This window comes from Eleutherodactylus coqui, chromosome 4 (genome assembly GCF_035609145.1).
Source record: "Eleutherodactylus coqui strain aEleCoq1 chromosome 4, aEleCoq1.hap1, whole genome shotgun sequence".
NCBI lineage: Eukaryota > Metazoa > Chordata > Amphibia > Anura > Eleutherodactylidae > Eleutherodactylus > Eleutherodactylus coqui.
Window position 1 is genome coordinate 112,301,803 of NC_089840.1, and position 22,420 is coordinate 112,324,222.

At 40.6% G+C, this 22,420-nt stretch overlaps 1 protein-coding gene across 3 annotated transcripts; it reads left to right on the plus strand.

Annotated features, from left to right (window-relative positions):
- The first annotated feature begins 316 nt into the window (after positions 1-316).
- LOC136625641 (ras and Rab interactor 3-like) lies at positions 317-21,791 on the plus strand. 3 transcript variants are annotated; one of them, XM_066600010.1, is made up of 6 exons: positions 317-452; positions 10,587-10,864; positions 13,540-14,340; positions 19,249-19,563; positions 19,726-19,854; positions 21,126-21,791. In XM_066600010.1, the coding sequence occupies exons 2-6, from the start codon at positions 10,636-10,638 to the stop codon at positions 21,311-21,313; spliced, it is 1,662 nt and encodes a 553-aa protein (XP_066456107.1). In that variant the 5' UTR covers positions 317-452; positions 10,587-10,635; the 3' UTR covers positions 21,314-21,791. The 3 variants fall into 3 exon arrangements, with proteins under 3 accessions (XP_066456107.1, XP_066456106.1, XP_066456108.1); XM_066600009.1 differs by lacking the exon at positions 317-452 and adding an exon at positions 3,433-3,502; XM_066600011.1 differs by lacking the exon at positions 317-452 and adding an exon at positions 3,433-3,502 and having other exon boundaries at positions 19,729-19,854.
- Positions 21,792-22,420: the final 629 nt, after the last annotated feature.

The following is a 22,420-nucleotide window of genomic DNA, read 5'->3' on the forward strand; positions in this document are numbered from 1 at the left end:
GGTGGAAGTGCAGTTCATAGATTCCAGTAAAGGTTTGGTTCTTTGGTGACACGATGCGACCCTCGCCTCCCATTCATGCCGCACTCTTGATCCCACAAGATGAGCACTTTTAGCGTTTTGTTAGTCACTACAGGAAGCCAGAGTTGTATATGGGCGTTTATTATACCATTAGTGATTTTGTAATTGGAGGATATTTAGAAGGATGGGTCTCCACATAGTAATCATACAACTTGCTACAGTTTATCTATTTGGTATAGGTCTGTATCCCCTACCATAGATATGGATACCACAAGCATAGTTATGAGTAAGAACCCAACGTAGGTTGAAACTTGTAATAGATTTATGTGATTGGCTGTGAAGTTGCCTCTTATCCATCATACTTGTATTCTTGTGCCCACTACAGTGCAACTCAGAGGACGCCGGATAGATGTGTCCCCTTTGGCAGGATTTTGGTGAGTTGATAACTTTTTCTTTGAATGTTAGAATAAGTCAGTGTAGCCCTGGTGAAGAGTGACAAGGAGGGGACATCATGTAATCACATTGCTGTGCTAACCGAATGCCTCAGACATGATGCAGCCCACCTACATGGTGAATCTCTCCCCGGTGTCTGTTTCAAAATGTTACTGAAATGGAGATTAAAGAGCATTTCTCAATAAAATACTATGATTTCAGAGTGTTACATTCAGTGGGGAAAATGTATTATCACTGGCGCACTAAATGAACATTGTGACGGTCTAGGCTCCAGGCCCGAATCCGCCATTTTCATCAATAGTACAAATATTTTGTTGCAGCATTTTTCGGCATCTTAAAATAGCATCAATGGCAATGTTTTTGCCGATTTTCAGAATTGGGTCAGAATTCTTTAATGAGTTGATCTCGGATAAACTTTGAAGCCCCACCCACTTTTTCCAACAGCTTTATAAATGGCGCTGTAATCTTAGGGTCCGTTTACACCAAACAATTTATTGTGCCTAATGTATGAAAAGGCAGACATCTCTTCGTATATTAGGTGCATCTCCGCACCGGAACATATATGTACACCTGGTTGACCTGGCGTACATTTCTGGTATAACTTACACCAGTTTTGGGGCAGCCATGCTCCCTCTGACAAGCCCCGCATTTGCTGGGTTGGCTGCACCCGGCGCCCCATGCATATACCTTTTTTGCCACTTTACCCTCAGGATACCTAATTAGGACAAGGACCTACTCGCCCCCACCGTACCTGACCTCCACTGAGCTAGCTCCACTCCTTTTTCCTCACTGTATCATTTACTGTATACAGAAGTTCTGAGGACTGCACAAACAGCCAAATAGTATTCATTTTTGCTCAAATTCCCCCAAATTTGTGACTTTTACACCATAAAGTCTTGTAAAAAGTTTTCTGAATGTCCTTCCATATTGTTTGTACGTATTTCCTTTGGAATACGGATGTTAATACATTGATAAACCTGTCCCAGTGTGTAGCACCCTCGCTGATATGTGATTCCAGAGGTAGGTGATAGTGATGCAGACAAGAACTGCTATAATCATCACATCATAAATGCAAATGCATACATACTACTGAAATTGTACCCGTGGTATGGTGCCAGGGTCCAGCAGGAGGAGGACATTGAAAGCTCCCAGTATTTTTTTTTTGGGGGGGGGGGGGGGGGGTTACATTATAATGACTAGGATAGAAGGCTGGAGAAATCCTCATAGATTTGCAAAGGAAACCACTTCTAATGATATAATTAAAGGAACCCTCCGACAGGACTTGTGGCACTTGTAGTGGATTTGCTAAGGATTTTCCACAACAGAAACATTTGCACCACACCCAAAGATGCGTCAAAATCCACACATTTGTTAAGATTTTGGTGTGGATTTGACATGGATTTTTGCTGCAGAAAATCCACCATATGTGACTCTACCCCAAGGGTGGGACGCTACTCATGGGCCAGTGTTTTGTGCTAAAATTTGTCAACCACCTCCTGTGCGGCATTGTGCTTGGCTGGTTGATCTGTGGTTTGCCTCTGTTGCGGAGTTGATGTCCCCACGCTGCTTTTCCTAGCGTTTCTTACTATGATGGGGCAAGGGGGAGCACCCCAAAAATTTTTTCTCAGGGTGCCACCTAACCTAAGGCCGGCCCTGGGTCAGAGCACCAGTCTACCTGCACTGCTATCTAGGAGACTTCTGATTATTGATTATGCATATTTACTGCCTTAGATAGAGGATCATAGGCAGCTGCAAGATACATCTTGTACACTTATGTCCTACTTGCAGAGAGAATCAGACGTGTTAAAATCCAACAAGTTAAACCCAGATTCTCTCAGTGACACACGTGAAGCAGCTACATATTAGGCTGCCATTAGACACATGCTGGCAGCCACCATTAGAATACAAGCATTCTAGAGGGTTGCCAGACTGAACTTGTATGTGTTGGCCGGGCAATTAGCACTATTACATGAACTCGAGCGGCACTCCTGTAATAGTGTCCTTAGATTGTAGTCCTGTTGCATCAGCAGGATTGATCTACTGGTAGTTATCTAATGTCTTACACGATACCTCTACTAGCACGGTGAGGGCCTGACCACATTTTTTTGCCCAGGAATTTTACCAAACTGTACAAATTTACCAAATTGTAGTTTATGCGGTGTAGGTTTAAAGTTCATGACTTAAAAAAAGTATCTGTGTGTGTGTGTATATGTGTGTGTGTGTATATGTATATACCTGAGGAAGAACTTCATTATACCTAATTATACCTGAGGCTCGAAAGCTCACGATAACATCATGTATTTTTGTTAGCCATTAAAAGGTATCATATCTACAAGATTACTTTAAAAAATAAGTCACTTCTAAACATGGAATCCACACTGAAATGGGCTAAATTCAAATGAGGATCTGTGGTAACTGAGTGTGAAAATGCGTGGCTCAGCCTCTGAGTATTTGGCTGAAAAATCCAATGGACAATTGCCCATGTGGACAGGGCTTTACAATTTCAGAATGCGGCATCTGGGGCAAACCGCAAATCCCCACTCCCGGCCCCCCAGGGAAAACGTAGCCGGCAATTTTCCAGCAGCGTCTCTCTAATCTGGAGATTTCCGAAAAGGGGACCCTGTTCATATGCCCCAACAAGGAACATGAAGAGGGGTTGTGTCCTTGGCGTAATCACTTTAAACACTCTACCTGTGAAAAACCAGATTTGTAGGTAACATATCCATTGTACAAGCTGCTGGTTATAATCAATGGCCTCATTAATGTTTGGAAAGCCAAGAATATCAGCAAATAGGTTACTTACTGTTTCCGGTTATACTTTATACTTCTATTGTAACCACAAACAGAAGTGAAGAGTCAAACCGCACAGAGTATTACAATGTATTGTAGAGGAAATACAGGGAGGAGGGAGAGTGGACATAAAGAACTGACCCCTTCCTGTTAGAGAGTTTTAGGAAGTCAAGCAATGTTTTTTGATGCAGTATCCCACTAAGGTCTCATTTCTACGGACGCAACAACTCATGAGCTTTAGGTAAGTGAATAGGCATGCGGCTTCTGGCAACATCTAAGTAGATTTATATCTGCAGTATAGCTGGTATGAGCTGAAACTGTGCTGTTGGTTACTGAGTGACTAGTTTGAAAAATCTGGTATTGGCTTGCAGGTGAATCTAATATCCAACTGTTAATATTGATTTTTAAGAGACAATATATACTATATGATATAATATAGTTATATACTATGTGATATAATTAGCAATATGATTTTAATTAATTATTAATCTTATTTATGGTGTTCTCTCAACTTTATATAAAAGTTAGGTCTGTATTTACCATATTCTGCATGTAGATGTGTGCTTTGTTGCTTTCTTTAGGGGTTTCTATCATTTGATATTGTGTTTGAATCGGTAGATGTGCTGGATCAGATCCCTGGGTGTAATGTTCACAATGGTACCTTCATATAGTGCAAAATAATATGCCGCATCAAAACAAAAAGTGCATAAAAGGCCCACATAATGCGGCCATATAATACTGGGTGGCTTAAGTTTATTCCTGAAGTTTAAGGCTGGATTCACACAGGCATATGCACATTTGCGGTGCGTTTTTGCTGAATGTTTGTTGCATTTTTGCACGTGTTTCGGCGTATTTGCTGTACTTTTTGTGTGCACAAGTCGTGCATAATTGGCCGCGCACAAAAAAACACATACCAATACTCTCAGCCATTGAAATGGCCAATTAGTTTAATGAGGTGAAGATGTCTTCTTTTAATGTGTATTTGCGCTGGACAAAAAAAGCATGCTGCATATTTTCTTCGCAACCAAAGTGCGCCAAATTTGCTCTTGTGAACAAACCCATTGGAATCAGTGTCCTCTCTTTTCTATGTATTGAGCGCGCAAAATTTTCATGTGCACAAATATGTCTGTGTGAATCCGGCCTAAATGCCCTGGGCAATTGCCTAGTTTACTACCCCCTAAAACTGGTTAGAAATGCTCAAACATACTTTTTAGCTTGGGTTCACATACATCAGTTATATCCAGCCAGTGTTTTTATGCCGGAGCCAGTTATAAATCATGACATTTTGGTGTTCTCTGCATGCAGCGTTTTTCTGTCTGTCACAGGAAGGCATCCAACATCAGAACTGATGTGACGGATGCCTTGATTTGTCACATATGGGATCAGTTTTGACATCAGTTTCCTTCTGGTGTTTCACTACAATGCTTAAAGGAAAAAGAGCCGGATCGGCAGACATAGTAGAACCTGGCCTTGTTTTATGTTATTGTTGTTCGCCGTTTAGTCCTTCACAACCCTCGGTGACCCCAAAGGCGAGCTCCCTCCGTGTTTTTCAATTTTGCCCTGCTTCTTTCAGTTGTTTGATATCCATGCCAGTATTCTGGTTTGAAAGTCTTTCCAAATTTCTTCTATTTATCACAACAGTGTCTAATATATAAAGCTGTTTCCCAAATACAGTATATTCTTGTTGGATGTGACATGAAAGTGGTTGGTAGGATTATATATGCAGTAACGTTGCAATGCAGAAAACAAGGTGATTCACATCTGTGTCAGGGACTCCCCTTTCCTGCTCTGTTTGAGGAGCAGGAAAGGGGAATCCCCATGGCCGAACAGTTCTTCTCTGGACGGAACTGAGCAGTGCCGATTGGACGCCATCGACTATAATGGGGTCTGCCTGCTTTCCCCTCAGCTGAACAACTTTTGGATGGAAGAAAGTGCTGCATGCGGTGCTTTTTCTTCCGGTGTTCTCAGTTGCATCTACAACAGAACCTCCAGTCGGAGGTTCCCATGCAGATGTGAAACCAGCTATATTACTCTCAGTGGAAAAGTGGCTATACACATACTTAACTGCTCTCTATTGAAGTAAGTAGGAGTTATGGAAACCTCCAGCTGAGAAGTATGTTCTCACAGCGGATCTGTCGCCATACCATACTGGTCTATTTAAAGAGGACCTGTCATGTCCTGTGTGAGCGGGGCCGGCTGCATAGCTTTCAAACTGTGGCCCACTGACTCCAACAATGTCTGTCTTTATTTTGTTCATACTCACCCCAGTTGCCATGTGCTGGCTTTTTTTTTTAGATTCGGGGACCCGGTGAGTATAAAAAGAAGCTCCCCAGAAATGTAAAAACTCCCTGCTCCCGGCTGGTATGAGTAGCCGAGAGCAGGGAGCTGTCACCGGGAGCCGCTTTATGCAGTTCCCGGTCACATGATCGCTGCTATCCAATGGATTACAGCGATCATGTAAAAGTTAAAAAAAAAAGTTAAAAAAATGCGTAAAAAGAAAAAAAGTTTGTTTCATCTCCCCTCATGGATCATATCCGCAGACCATAGCCAAGATGGCAAATGCATGCCCAAAAGCCAGAGATTGCTGGGGTAATTTAAAATCTCCCCGCACCTGGCTATTAAATGTAGTCGAGAGCCTGGAGATCTCACGAGGAGCCGCAGTTCCGGTTATTGGTCATGTGATCACCGTAGTCCAATGGATAATGGCGGTCACGTAAATGTAAAAAGAAGCTATAGTTTCACCTCCCATCACAAATCCGAACCATGAGGGGACAAGAAATTACTTAACTAAGTCCACTGGCGATGTCCCCAATGGGATCCTTATCCATGGACCTTTTCCCAGGTTTGGCGCATGCACCTGTCGCCAAAATAGTGGACACAAGCGCAGAAGCTGGGGAGGACCCGAAAAAATTTTAAATTTCTTTCCTCCTGGCTAACAAAGATAACCGGGAGCTTGGAGCAGTAACTGAGGGGCCTTGGTTAGCGGCCACTAGTCACGTGACCGCTGTTATTTAATGGATAATGGTGATCATGGAAAAGTTAAAAGACAGTTAAAGTTTGATGCTCCATTTGGTTTGGGCTCTGTTGTGCATCCAGGCAGAAGATTAGGGCCACAACGGGTATGTTTCTGAACACGGGACAAACGGGGGTATCCATTTTGGGGTGAAAGTCTTCATTCCTATTTGTGCTGTACAAAAAAACCTATTTTTAAAATGACGCAATTGCCAAAAAAGCAAAAATCATAATTTTTTTCCTTCTCCTTTGCTTAGATTTATTCAAAAACTGTGGGGTCAAAATACACAAAAGACCCCTAGATGAATTCTGTGGGGTCATTTGCGGGGGTTCTCTTTTGTTTTGGCCACTCAAGGACACTACAAGTGGGCAACGGGGCCTAAAACGCCTTCAAGCAAAATTTCTGTTCTGAAAGCCATTGGCTGCTCCTTTCGGTTTGGGCTTCATTGTACATATGGACAAAATATTAGGGCCACAATGGGTATGTTTCTAAACACGAGACACAAGTTCATTTATAGGTGTATCTATCATTCTGACACCTATGAGCCTTTGCAATCTTGGCTTGGTGTAGAAAAACAAAATGTTAATAATCAATGTTAAATTTGTATGTTTCCTAAATGGTTTTAAAAAAAACAAAGTTTTTTCCAATGTGTGCCTAGAATTGAGTAAACAGATGGAAATATATATATTATCAAAAATGTATACAGTATGTTTGCACATATTTGAGATATTGCAGTTGAAAATGTGAAAAAAATGATGATTTTTAAAAAATGTTCACAATTTTGGCGCTTTTAATGAATATACACAAATTCTATCGGACTATTTTCACCACCTAAATGAAGTACAACATGTGGCGAAAAAACATTGTCAGAATCACTTGGATATGCAAAACCTTTAAGGAGTTTTTCTATGTTAAAGTGACATATGTCAAATTTCCAAAATATGGCTTGGTCATTAAGGCGCAAACAGGCTTGGTCACTAAGGGGTTAAGAGCCTCAAAGGTGCTGACAAGTTCCCTTTAAATGATTTTGCAAAGAAAAATAACATCACTGTATAGAATTCTTGTTTTTTTTTCCTTTTAGCTCGTCAGACAACCAATTGGGGTTCCCCTTTTAGGGCAGATTGGTCCATGCGGGTTTTTTTATTGTCTTCCTCAGAATCAAGAGACGGAGATAACGTTTGAAGATTTACACCTCCGCTTCCTCTCATTGCTGGTTTCCCTTCACGCTAGGGTTTTGCTTTCTTGCATGCTTGTTCTGTGTTGTGTTTGTCTGTGCAGGTGGCCGGACATGTGTGTGTGTGAACAGTAATGTGTTCTGTCGGTCTGTGCAGGTGGCCAGACATGAGGTATGAACAGTCCTGTTCTGTGTTGCATGCAATCCCTAGTGTGTTGCTGTGAAATGCGTCCTGTCTTGCTTTAAATTGTTTTCCTTCATGTGCGAGTTAGTTCCATAGGTTTCAGCATGGAGTCGTCCCTGCAAGCAGGCAGTTTTCATGTGGACGTTGTCTTGAGTGAGTAGGGACCCGCAAGACAATGAGGACCCTTGTCGGCGGGCTCGCGCGCTTGAGTATCTTGGTCAAAATATGAACTAATACCTCGTACTATATCTATTCCATTTGTTTATGCATTCAGGTATGCAAGGTGAGTCTTTTGGGTGTGTGTTAGTCATTGATTTATATCTGTCTGTGAGTCCCGCTTGCAGTTCTGTAGTTCACAGATGAAGGAGACGTAACTTACTATCTATCTGTCTGTTTGTCTGTCTGTCTAACAGTCTTATATGGACAGGTAAAGGGGAAGTAATTGAACAGAAAAAAACACTTGATTTCTCGATAATTTATTGAACAAAAAATTCACAGTTATCCAATTTCCTTCTGCAGGTACAACCATAAGTACATCCCTATGTTTAAAGACAATCTGACAGATCCCCTAAGTGGCCCGGGCTACGGGCACGAGAGTATAGTGGCATATTGATTTAAGTTTTCTGTCACTTATGGTGATCGGTTTAGTGGTTTTGAAAATCTTACTTTTTGAAATTTTACAGGGTTGGACAGGAGATGAGTCCAATGAAGCTCATGTATATTCATATATGTGTGCTCCCCATGTCTTTCTCCCCCTCCCCCCCCCCCCCCCCCCAATGCTGACTCTCAGGTCTTTCTGTGTGCAGAGTATTATGGAAGGACCTGCCAATCAGCATCTGGAGGGAAGAAAAGTTTTCTGTGACCTATCTTTTATACTGACAATTCGCTAAACTACTACTACTTATTTTAGTACCTGCATTTATATGTTGTGCTTGTATACTACTTGGTGAATTGTCTTTTAACAATTGTTAAACTAAGTTGATTCAAACTCCGAGGTCAGAGTCACGCCATGTGTTTCATCGCGTCACCTGCTTCACGCTTCTTTGAGGTTTTACATTGTGTTTTCCTGAATGTCTGAGCCCGGTAGACAATTATAGGAAATGACCGTTAGATGCTGTTTCTGTCGTACGGTACTTATCCGGTGTACTTACAGAGGGCAATGGCATCAGTGATTTTTTTAAAATAAATCAGTTAATCTATACACACCACAAGGATTTCTGATTCACGGAAAGAAAAACATATTTCAGATGTCATTTGCTTTTCAATGTCTTAACAATAAAACTTGGATTTTACTATTCTGGAATGACGGACACCATTCTTTGTTGTAACATAGAAACATGTACAATAATTGATGCTTTTGACACTTTCCATAGACAAAGGAGTATTTTCTTTTTCCACCTACATGATAGATATGGAGTATATTATGTGATTGCCTAATGAATATAGAATTCGATACTTCCTTAAACTTGGAAAGCAGAAGTAATAAATATTGTTCACAAAAAGCACTTAATATTGTGGTTCCTTAAGTTTTTTAACCTCAAAAGCAAGCCTGGAATATCAAAAAAGCTAAATTTGTCCATCTGTCTGTCTATATTGAATGTGCCATTTAGTAACACCTTTGGTAACCTGCAAAGATTCATGTTCCAGTTAAGACATTGCCATTGGTACGACCTAGGGACCGTTCACACCACTGCACCCAGTAATATTTTGTCCTACAAAATGTTGGATGGCTGAACGGAAACCAAACAGACCCCATTCTGGTCAATCGAGTGTTTTGCATCATTTGGTTCCATCATAAGATGTATCCATTTGGCCATTGGAAGGGAGCAAAAAAAATGGAATAGCTTAGTGCAGATGTGAATGAGGCCTTATACCAGTTTGACTCTTAGGGTTCCAAATTAAAGGGCAAAACCAATCACAGAGTAGAACCTAAAACATACCTTTTATTACAACTGTAGATAAAAACACAGCAAGCAGCCAAAAGCATACATATAGATACTTTTAACCTGAAAACACTACTGTTCCCACCATGCAGAATAAGGTGTCGGTGAATTTTTACAAAAGGGACTTCAAGGACATTCATCATAGATATGATGAATAATTGTAGAGGAGGGAAGATATGAGTCCACAACCCACCTCATAGGCACCACATCTGGTAGTAACTGTCCAAGCAGAAGGATGTATCCCCCAAAAATTATTGCACACCCCAATAAATTGACCAATGTGTAATAAGAAGTCCTTCCCACCCAAAACGAGGAAAAAAGGGGGATAATAAACACTAATGAAAAGCAGGATCTTATAGAACCACCTAGATGCTAAGAAACATTTTAGGGACATCTTCAGCATACCAAGCCAGTTTGAGTCTGGCTGGTGGGTCAACAGGCTCCGTTCTGGTTTCTAGGGTTGTATATAGAACCAGGGATTTAGCGATACCCCATTGGACCACAATTGGCCTCGTGATTCTATTAGATTCTGCTTTCCGCTAGTGTTTATTGGCCCTTTTGTTTTGAAGGTCCTCTTATTGCACAATGGCCAATTTATTGGGCTGTGCAATAGTTTTTTAGAGATACCTCCTATCAGGTGTGGTACCTATGAGGTGGGTTATGGACTTATATCTTCCCTCCTCCACATTTATTCATCATAACTATGATGAACGTCCTTATAATCCCTTTTTGAGAAAACACACTGACTCCTTATTCAATACGATAGGGACAGTAGTGCTTTCAGGTGGAAAGTATCTATATGTATGTTTTTGGCAACTTGCTTTGATTTTATCTATAGTTGTAATAAAAGTTATGTTTTAGGTTCTACTCTGTGATTGAGCCCTTTTACCAGTTCAGGTAAACATATGTGTGAAATGGTTGTATGTTCTTGATTTTTCTTCTGCACAGCAAGTAAAATCTAAAATTTACAATATTATGTTTAAACTGTCATTTTTCTGGACTTAATTTCAGGAATTTGGAGAGCGTGCATGAATTACCTTGAAAATTTTACATATAGAGCATGAAACTGGATTTGACACAGAGTAACAAACAAGAACAGCAGTTCTGTAGTACACAGGTCACATCTGAAAATGGCGCCCTCTTTATCATCAATCCGCTATTTTTGCATGAACATGGAGACAAATGGCTTACATGTATGTCAGACAAATCTGCTACTGAGAAAAGCAAGAGTGAGCCCTGGTGTTTTCAAGGCAAGCTAGACAAAATGAATGCTGAACCAGCAATGGAAGGTAAGTGGATTTCCAATGGCATACATTACATGTATTACATTGCATGACAATTCATATAATTACCTAATTCATAATGTCTGCTCGTTGAATATCAACTAATAGTCCTAATTAATTAGCTCTATGCACAGGTAATATTATCCGTTAACTGGCTAAATTTCTAATAACTGAGACTTTATTTGTGTAAACAATTTATGACCAGTAAAGGAATATGTATATACTGTCTCACTGCCTCATCTGCCACTGTCTAGAGACACAGTATGTAGGGCCAAAGAAAACACATGTCCATCCAGTTCATCCTGTTACCCCCCTAATGTTGATCTAGAGAAAGGAAAAAAAACAATGAGGTAGAAGCCAATTTTCCCCATTTCCCCCATGTCATTCACTGAATGGCTGTGATTGGCTGATTGAGCGCCGGCTATGATTGGCTGCTGGTGCTCGATTAGCCAGTCAAAGCGTTCTCTTTTCTGGAGGCGGAGTATTCAAAGCCCTGTCACCAGAAGAAGCTGAGATGGTAGACTGGGAGGACTCTGCATTTAGAGTCCGGAGACCATCGGAACGCCGCAGACCAGGTGAGTATTGATTTTGTTTTTGGGGGGTGTAGGTCAGCTAGGTCTTATTTTCGGGGGAGGCCTTATATTTTAAGCCTCCCACGAAAACCACTATTGGGGTAGGACCTACTTTCAGGGAAACACCGTAGTATACCCAAGTCTTTTATACATGTCCTGCTGCTTAGCTCAATTCCTCCCATTATGCCCAGAGGTAGGACTTTGAATTTCTCTCTGTTAAATACCATTCTGTTAGTCACCACCCAATAGCTTGTCCAGATCTTTTTGAATCCTCTCTCTTGTCTCTAGTGCTAACTGCCCCTCATAGCTTTGTGTCATATGCAAATTTGATCAGTTTCCTCACTTTTTTTTTCTTCTGCGATACAGATTTCACATCCAAACCGCATGAATTACGGCATGAATTACCATTGAACTGAATGGGAAAATAAAAACATGTTGATTTTTAGGTGGAAAAAAACTTGACATTAGCGGGGCCTAAAAAGAATAGGGAGCCATGCACCGTGTAAATGTGAACCTCAGGGTTATCTTTATAATAAGGTGGCTATTATTGCCCCATATTTGCACATTTCATTATGTAGCAATGACATCTGCTTTTGCTTATTACATAATATTTAAAGGATATATCTACTTTTGAAACTCATTTTACAGATATGTGAGCTCATTCTGGGCCCAGCACTGACGCAATGTAGCAGTAGATCACCATTATTAAATGCACTTAACATGAGGGAAACTCACTTTTACTGGGATGGGGCAGTGGGCAATAAAACAAGCTAAACAAAAAGTTCAATTTTTGAGAGATTCCGTTTTAGATAAAGAGACAACATAGTGTTAGAAGCAGTGGACAGAATCATTGGTGTTGTGTAGTAGCAAAGCTGTGATGTCATGGGAAAAAGTATATAATTTGGTATTGTCAGCATAAAGATGGTATTCAAACCCAAATCTACTGATAGTTTGCCGAATAGAGGGAAAAGATGAGAGGACCAAGTACCGAAACCTATTCCAACAGGGATAGGATAAGTAGAGCGGTCAGAAAGATAGGATGAAAACCATGAAAGCTCAGTATTCTTAATACAGCAGAGCAGAGTTGTGACTTAAAGCTCCTGGGCCCCAATGCAAAATGTGTAGCAGGGCCCCTAATTATTATGTTTTATTAATAGTACTGGGCTCCCTATATGGAGAAAAGAGGCCTTATGGGCCCCATAAAGCTCCTGGGCCCGGGTGCAACCACATCCCCTGCACCCACTATAGTTACGCCCCTGCAGCAGAGCATATTGAGGAAAATTTGATGATTTATAGTATCGTACGCCATGGAGAGATCCAGGAGGAACAATAGGTAGTGATCGCCATGCGATTTAGCCATCAGAACATCAATTTAATTTCAGTAGAATGTAGGGGAGGGGGACTTGTTATTTGTATAGCCAACTTATTCCATTTAGATTTTTTGTTTATTACTATAGTTGAGCGAGCGAGTAACTGTGTAGTCGCCTGAGCAGCATGTGGGGGGGGGGGGGGGCGAGCGGGGGGAGAGTAGCAGCCTTAAACTAGCGTGCTCGCTCATCTCAACTTTATGCGGATGAAGTTAAAAGTGGCATTCTTCAGGGATCCATGGCATTGTGATAAAAATCTGGGACATGAGCCCCAGATGGCCAATGCAAGCAATGCCAATGTTGTCTGGCTTACACAATAGCTGGAATCACTCCATCGTTTTCGGCCAATGGGATAGAGATTCTGGAGATGTTTATCCATCAGTATTGGACACATTAAATGGACATTTAAAGAGGGGACCGAAAAAACATTATGCATCATAACAACTCTGTAACAGCAATATCTAGATACGGGAGCATTTTAGGTTTTTTTCAATTATTTCAATTGAAAAATTATGCTTTTTGTGATCCAGTTGTAGGACAACCCCTGTAATAAAAACTTCATTAATGTTATAGAACACCCTTAACTCAAAAAATTCTGATCTCTTGTCCACCTCTTTCAGTGGTTTAACATGGACTGCAGCTATTTTTCAGCTATCAGGTGCATTATCTGATGCCATTTGACAACGATATTAAACAGTAATTTAAGTATGTTTGAGTTTTAAACTTTACGTTAATTTTGTAGATGTAAATGTCCACCATGGCAATAATGCAGAAGAACAATCAAACAATTATGAAGCACCGAATGGAGAAGACTTTGACCCATTAATAAATCAGGCGACAACTGAAAAAGAAAGTTGTGAACTTCCAGAGCATTCAGGGTCACATTTACGGAATTCAACATTTCTCAGGAAATCTGCTGTAAGAACACGAAATCGATTCAGTAAACACCAAATAAAAGTATTTCAAAATCCAGACGAAGGCTCCAGTGATAGGGATACCACATATTCGAAGGCCCATGTGAAAAGACATTCACAAGTTCCTCACAGAGTTTCGTGGATTGAAAAACAAGAACACTTTTCACAGACAACTTTGACAAAATCAAGCTCTGAGTCCTCTCTAAACTCATCAGACAGCTTCTTACTGCCACCATTGGCAGAAGTGGACTCAGTTTCTGTCAGTAGTATTGAAGAAGAGGGAGAATGCAACTCCTTGAGGCACAAGAGGCAGCATTCACATGGACTTGGGGACATGGTTAGACATAGCCTTCTAGCAGTTAGTACTGCACTGACTGGACTAGTTGTTTCTAATGAGAAACACCTTGCAAACAGAATACAGCTGTTTGCAGAAGACTCGTCCACGTATCTTGGAAATACTGTTCAAACATTCATATGCCAAATGAAAAAGAAGTCGGTACAATACATCTCTACAATGGAAATGCTACAAGCCATACGTCAGCAGATGACCAACATCAAGAATTATCTGCTTGTGAGCACTGAAATTTTGGAACATGTGGAACATCAAGAAATGGCTGATTTAACAATTGGTAAGAGAGCTAAATATATTTTTTATTAAAACATACCTCACTTTTCAGAATAAGCTACCGTATATGTAAATGAGGAATAACACTATTTTTGGCCATTATATGACTTGTGTCTTGCATTTTCCCTCCATTCTACCCAATCTGCAGGGTGTTTCTGTGATTCTCAATTTTCTCAGAACAGGTGGTGAAATTACAAATTCTATCTGTAATATACACAGAAACAGAACATCATCATGTAGGATACTACAGCAGTACCGAGCAGTGTACATGTGAATAAACAGCAACAGATAACTCAGTATCAGTTCTGAGTTTTTTAATGTATCTTCCTGCCCTTCCTACCCCTCCTCTATGCTCTCTGCAATCTATACAGTTCAATGAGCACTGTGACTCATCCCGCTCCTCCACTTCCTGTCCTATCTCTCCTTGTGTCTTCTGTCAATCATTCCACAGCAAACAAACAGCTGAGAGGAAGTTAGACCCCCTAGTGGCCAACGCTTTAGAGTGACTTTTTTTCAGCACAAAATGTCATTGTTGGTAGATCACACAAGCACAAGTTGTTTGAAAAGTTAGTGATTGTTTAACAATACTTAATGACATTTTAGGGGTATTTTGTGCTTATTTCAACATAAATTCCTGGGATATCCCACACTGCAGCAAAGCAGATCATGAATTCTCAATGCCACTGATGCCTGGAACTTTCCATCATGGAACTTTTTGTTACCCAAATTTGTGAACAGGTCCATTCACAGGTTTGAGTATCAAAATACAAGACCACTCTAATAACTCAGAGAGTCAGACATTGACTTACAGCACAAGTATTTATATGAAATGTGCCCACAAATCTGTACTCCTGTTAGGCTAGGCTAAGACATTGAGGTATTGCATGGCAACTTCCATAGAAACGTCACCCATATTTTTAAATCCTGCATGCGACTTGGATTAAAGTTTTTATATAACATATTTTACACCCCATACATTTGAAAGATCTGTTTGCTTAGTAAAGTCAAGTAGTAAGAATAAATACAAGAAAAGTATGTACTCAGCCTTATAAATCCTCCTTCATGACCTAGTCCCGTCCCCTCCAACCCTCGGTTTGGAGCCAATGTGGCTCTTGAATGCCCCCCACCTATTACCAGCAGTATACACTATTGTGAACAAGTGGCACCAGAAATGTCATAGCATCACTAGAACGTAGTACTAGGGTTAAAGCCATATCACTAACAGTGAATCATATAGGGTAAAATCCATATCCTTTAGTCATATCAATAATAGACAGTTTCATTTTTAGTATTTAGTATGATAAATTTGAAAGAGGCCACAAAAGTTTGTGGACCCCTGTTCTAGGTATCTGCCTTACTTGGCTACAGTATATGGTAAAAGCCAACAAGCATTTCCTCTAAAATAAAGATACACCAGTAAACTCCGTGAGTGTAATCCTTGACATAGTCAGCTATTGCTTAGTTCCTTATTTCTGTTCCAGGGAAAGTTGAGTGACAACCAATATGACTGCTATCTAATACTACAGCCCTTCTACTTAAAGGGGTTGTCCCGCGCCGAAACGTTTTTTTTTTTTTTTTTTTGCATAGGCCAAACCCAAGGGATGTGTTGAAATAAAAAAAAAAATTTTACTTACCCGAATCCCCTCTCTGCAACTTCTTCCTTCTTTTCCTTCTCAGATGGCCGCCGGGATCTTCACCCACGATGCACCGCGGGTCTTCTCCCACGGTGCACCGTGGGCTCTGTGCGGTCCATTGCCGATTCCAGCCTCCTGATTGGCTGGACTCGGCACACGTGACGGGGCGGAGTTACGCGGTGACGCGTAGAAGGGGGCGGAGCCAGAACGCCGCTCGTGCCCGGACCGACCAGAAGGGAGAAGACCCTTCTGCGCAAGCGCGTCTAATCGGGCGATTAGACGCTGAAATTAGACGGCACCATAGAGACGGGGACGCCAGCGCAGGGAAGGTGAGTATATAACTTCTGTATGGCTCATATTTAATGCACGATGTATATTACAAAGTGCATTAATATGGCCATACAGAAGTGCTTAACACCACTTGCTTTCGCGGGACAACCCCTTTAATGCATTTGAAAAATATAGGTGCCATGGGCTTCTTCTGTATTCTGCTGGGGAAGATACAAATTCTTCATGGATGCCCTCTGCTATTACCCAAATGACTACTTTTAAAGAAGCAATTTGTTCCATACTTTTACATTCCTGATTCAGGTTTTAATTCCAAACAATAACATGTGCATGGTGTATATTCTGCCTTTGTTTGGTTTTCTCCAAATGGGAAGATGGAACAATATCTCTGCGGTTATCACCTATTAGAAAGCAGCATTCCTGCAAGTCAAATGTAGGACTTTTTAAACAAACCTTGTAACAGTGACTGGGAATTGTTAGGCAAAGCCAGAGTAACCATGCACAGATAGCTGTTTCGGGGTAATTGCCCCTCATCAGTGTGCAGCAGGTTTCTGGCTTGGCTATTGAAAGGTCTATAGACATGATACACGTAGGTAAATTGACTTTATATGAAATTGGCCCTAGTATATATAAGTATTTTTGAGAGAAGAAATTTAGATTGTGAGACCCAGAGAATGGTGCCAGTCTTTTTATAGTGCTTTGGCTCTATATGAGAAACGGGAAATATTTTCTTCTCATTCTCATTTGAGCACATAGAATAAAGCACGAGTCCTCTATTAATACCACTTCACATGTATGACAGTTGTCTGTTCTGGTTCGGTGTAGTGAAGATTAGGGATGAGGTCAGGAGGTTCTTTCTCAGAAATGTTGTGCGGTTGTGGTTTAACAATGCAAATAGACTTCCGTTCTCATTCAAAGCATCATCTTAAAACAGTTTATTGGAACCTAAACACCTAAAGGTACAGGAATATACGTGCTAATCGCATATATATATATATATATATATATATATATATATATATATATATATATATATATATATATATATATATATGTGTATAGACATGTCTGTATATATATGAAAATACTGTGGTTACTATTATGTCTTATTGACTAATTAATTTGCAGTTTATTCTGGTTGAATTTTTACTTCTACTTTTTTTTTTCTTGGCACTTTAGAATTACTTTTACCATGACTGTACATAGTAAACCTATGTAAATATATATCATAGTGGGTTTACTATGTACAGTCATGGTAAAAGTAATTCTAAAGCACCAAGAAAAAAAAGTTTAAGAAATACTTCATCCAGAATTAACTGCAAATTAATTAGTCGATGAGACATAATTGTAGCCATAGTTGGTAGTTATGTTCTATTTAGTTATTGACATATTGGCCATTTTTGTATGCTTTTAAAAGCAAATATATAGTAGAGACTGATTTAAAGGAAAAGATAGTAAATATTAATGATCATGATTTTTGAAGCCAATGTACTTTCCACTGGAGTCAGCCATTGCAGAGCAACAGTCCATGGAGGCTACAGTTGACAACAGTAGATCTCTATCCAAATTTCCACAATTACCCCAAACTTGCTTCTGTTCCCTGTAGATACAATCACAGAAAATGGCCATATACTTACTGACTAAGGAGAGCAGATTGCTGAATCCCCTCAACATGCAGGTAGCAAACTACCAAATGAGGGAGCTAATTACACCTGTGAGGGACACCGATGAAACAGCCACTCACACAGCCTCTTAATATAGAGGGGGGTAGCTGCTTGGTGTATACTCCCACACAGAGTAGATACAAAGTGACAGACCTTCTGATACATGTAGTGCACCATGCAGACCAGCAACCTATTAATGACGCCATAATAGTTTGGTGGGTTGCACTGCACCTCAAAAATTGAACCACATTGGTACTGCCACCCTGGGCTCCCCCTGGTGTTTTAAAGCCACACTGCATGTGAATGATAGATAATAAATGCAAGGCATTGGTTGGATGTTGGCCAAGATACATCAGCTCACTAACCACGTCAAGGTTTCTTGCTTGTAGTGAGTCCCTACACTAATATAAATATGTCACAGAAGGGGAAATATAAAAACATAAAAACAATTCAGAAGTTCAGAATGCAGATTTCCTTTTTAACTGTAATGCTGGAAATAGAGTTACCAGAAAAAATAAGACCCATTGCTATCATGGAACTGGAAGTAGATAAGTATCAGAGCATACATTTCCTGTCTTTCAACTTTCATTGTTATATTTGCTGCTGCATCTGTCACATTATCCTCATCCTTCCTAAATCTGCTATCTGTGTTATAAATCAAGTTCATACAACCTCATTGCTAAAGGGGTTTGTATCAGCAATGCCCATCTCTACTTATATGCTATGTTTATCAGATTCAGACACTACTATCAATTATGTAGTTTTACAGTTGTATAGCAAGTTTAGGATACAATAATGTTTTTCCTTGTGGAGAGTCCCAAGTTGGCGGAGAAAGTCTTATAGACCAGGCAGTGCTCCTTGGGAAAAAGAGTATGCAAATTAGCTCTCATGCAGGAGGCAGAATGTTGGCTTTATAGTCCCACCTATTAGATAGCAACCCTCTAAGTCAATGTCTGGCCAAGGCCCGATAAAGGGTTGGGTTGCTATCCAATAGGGTCCACTGAGGAGCCAGCTTTTTTCCTTCTGAATGAGAGCTTATTTGCAAAGGATACACTATGAATGCTTATTTACAGAGGATTCCCACCCAAAAAAGGCTGTGTATTAGCAAATTAGCAAAACAGCTAAAGTACTTTTTATTCTGCTAGATATTACCATTCTTCTATTTGTTTCTGGCAACTATTTTTGCAAAAGTGATGCCCGATATGGTGGCAAATCTTGTCACTTTGGTAGGTACTTTTATGCCATGGAGGACAAACTCACTTTATTTTTAACGAATTTATTGGCTTACTCATGACTAAATTACCAATGCCATAACTATTTCCTTAGCTTTTATCATCGAAACATCCCTATACAAATGTCTGCTGAAACCTCTTAAAAATGTGATTTACTCACAACTCCTGGAGATGCACAACAAAGATGGCTCCATGGCCAAGTTACTAGGTAACCAAAAGAAGATGAAGGCTAGCAGTCTTAGTGAACAGAGACCACGTGCCGGAGTACCTGGGCCAATTACGATGGAGAAGATTCAACAGAAGTTGTCCCTCATGCATATGGCCTATTCCCCAGAAAAGAAGATACGGATCTTGTTGAAAGTGTGCAAACTTATTTATGAGGCAATGGAGACCTCAAGTGGAAAGAAAGGTGGGTTAATTCTAATAGAATAAAATTGTGCATGTAAAAATATATTGTACGTAGCATGGTGCAATGAAAACACATAGTGGCAAACCTTTTTTTGTTTGTGTCCATGTATTTCCAAAAATTTTGGTGATTGGTTTGCTAAAGTGTTATATTTGCATTCTCTAGAAGCCTTTGGTGCTGATGACTTCTTACCAGTTCTCATCCATGTTTTGTTGGGTTGTGACCTGACTTCTGTGCAGCTAGATGTAGAGTACATGATGGAACTTCTGGATCCTGCTCAGCTTCAGGGAGAAGGTATGTTATACAATAGGGGATGGTCCATTTTCACCATAAATGGAAATCCTACCCTTCTAAGAGCAAATCATAATCTTGCAGTTTGTTAACCTTAAAGGGTTTAACCAACAAAAAGAACTTATTCCCCCGCAAAATTTGGCAAAAATGTTGTGATTTTTCAAAATTCACGCACCTTGCAACATTTTTCAGAAAAACAGAAGTGGTTTATCAGAAGGGTATTTGTCCAAACAGATTTAAATATAATTTATGCCAGAAACTGCATAAATGATACCAGAAACCTATTTTAGATCATAGCTGTTTTAGATTTTGGGTTAGACCCATGGCTCACCCAAGATGCACCTAATGTATGAAGAGTAGAGATGAGCGAGCATACTCGCTAAGGGCAATTACTCGATCAAGCATTGCCCTTAGCGAGTACCTGCCCGCTCGGAAGAAAAGATTCGGTTGCGGCGGGGGAGATCGGGAGGAACGGAGGGGATATCTCCACCACCACCCCCCCCGCTCACTGCCGCAACTCACCTCTCACCCGTGCTGGCAGCTGAATCCTTTCTTCCGAGCGGGCAGGTACTCGCTAAGGACAATGCTCGATCGAGTAATTGTCCTTAGCGAGTATGCGCACTCATCTCTAATGAAGAGACGTGTCCATCTTACTCTAGTGAGGATTATATTAAAATTGGCATATGAAATGCCAGTCTTAATAAATTCCCTTCAGAAACCATCAGAAAAGTAATAGTGCATGCTACATTGGGTACTGGACTCCTTATGTATGGAGGTACTCTTCCCAAGGAGCATTGCTTCTAAGGGAGAATACCTCCATACATTAGGCACCCAACAGAGTCTGCATAATAATAATAATAATCTTTGTACAGCGCCAACTTATTCTGCAGCGCCAGGCATAGCTTGTATAGCGCATGGCAGCTCAAAGTTACAGCTTGCACCATAGAGGCTCTATTTCTAACTTTCTTTTATTTGTGCCATTACATCGTCAATGCACTGCCATAGAAGCTTCCTGCACATAGCTCTGCCATAGGCATTAGTCCATAATGTGTATTACAAGCTGTCAATTAGCACAATAAAAGTCTAACTCTGAGCTTGAGACCTTTTCTACCCTTCTCCATATCCATTGTGATATGGACTCGAGCCTCAAGACTGTGATGATATGAGCAAATTTACAGCATTGTTAATATAGACTAATACCGATGCTTCATCCTTCACAAGTAGAAATAATGTTGGTTGTCCTTTTAACGTAATTTTTTTCTCTTTCTTCTTAGGTGGTTACTATCTAACTACTTTGTTTGGAGCCCTGTTTCATATAAGCAGCTTTAACACAGTTTCCCGGAAACTCAGTGTGGAGGCCCAGAATTCGATCCGCCAATGGCAGCGCAGGCGAACTATTCATCACAGACATTATTTTCAAAATCCTGAGCATGAAAACATAGAAAAGCAGGCGCTCATGTAGTGCCCTCTAGGTCCTGTAATGTAATATAGAATTCTATAATATTATGTCCATGTGCTATGGTAATATTGGAGTATGGATTAAATTGCTGTTTAGTACTGCAATGGTGACAATGGAAGACAAGACCAAGCTAGGTCAAATCTGAATGCAAACCAGGGTACAAAGAATTACTGTCACAAAGCTCAGGTAGTGTTATATTAAAACAAAAAAAGCACCTCAAACTTTATTTATACATGAAAGCTGATTTTTCTATTATTTGGTTCGAATTGTAGCAGTTATTGGTCGATTGGCTTCACTTTCTCATGGCAACTAGCTGTTATTACTGAAGAAAACCACTGCAGCGGAAATGGACAAACTAGATCCACCAAGAGCCACTCATGATGAGTAATTCTTTTCTTATTATATGATCACTAATTTATTAAAGGGGGTTGTACCAGAATTACAAGTTATTCCCTATCCATAGGATAGGGGAGAACTTGCTGGTCGGGGGGGGCGGGGGGTCTCACCACTGAGACTCCGATCGCTCCTGAGTCTTGGGGTCCCCTTTCCTCCTTATTGTGGGATTATTGCACCGCTCAGAATGAGCTGGAGATTGAGTGGAGTGGCAGTCATGCACTTAAGTGCACTGCCGTCTCATTCATTTTCAATGGGACTGCTGAAGATAGTCGAGTTCAGGTATTTCCATCACCCCATTGAAATGAATGGTGCACCGTCTGTACATACTCGGGCAGTGCTCCGTTCAATGTGACATCACTGCGGATAAGAGAAGCATTCCTGTGGGGACAAAAACAGTTGGACCTAGAACCCCCGGCTTGGTGGAGATCTTAGCGGTGAGACCCCCAATGATCAGCAAGTTATCCCCTATCCTATGGAAAGGGGATAATTTGTAATTCTGGTACAACTTCTTTACCAACATGCCCTAACAACCTGATTATGGTAAACATATTGATATTGGTATGAGGGTGGTTTCACACCTGCGTTGGGGATTCCACTTTCCTGCTCTGTTCAGGGAGCAGGTAAGGGGAATCCCCGAAGCCAAACGTCTCTGTTGTGAATGAAACCAAACAGCGCCAGGCAGACCCCACTGACTATAATGGTGTCTGTCCGCTT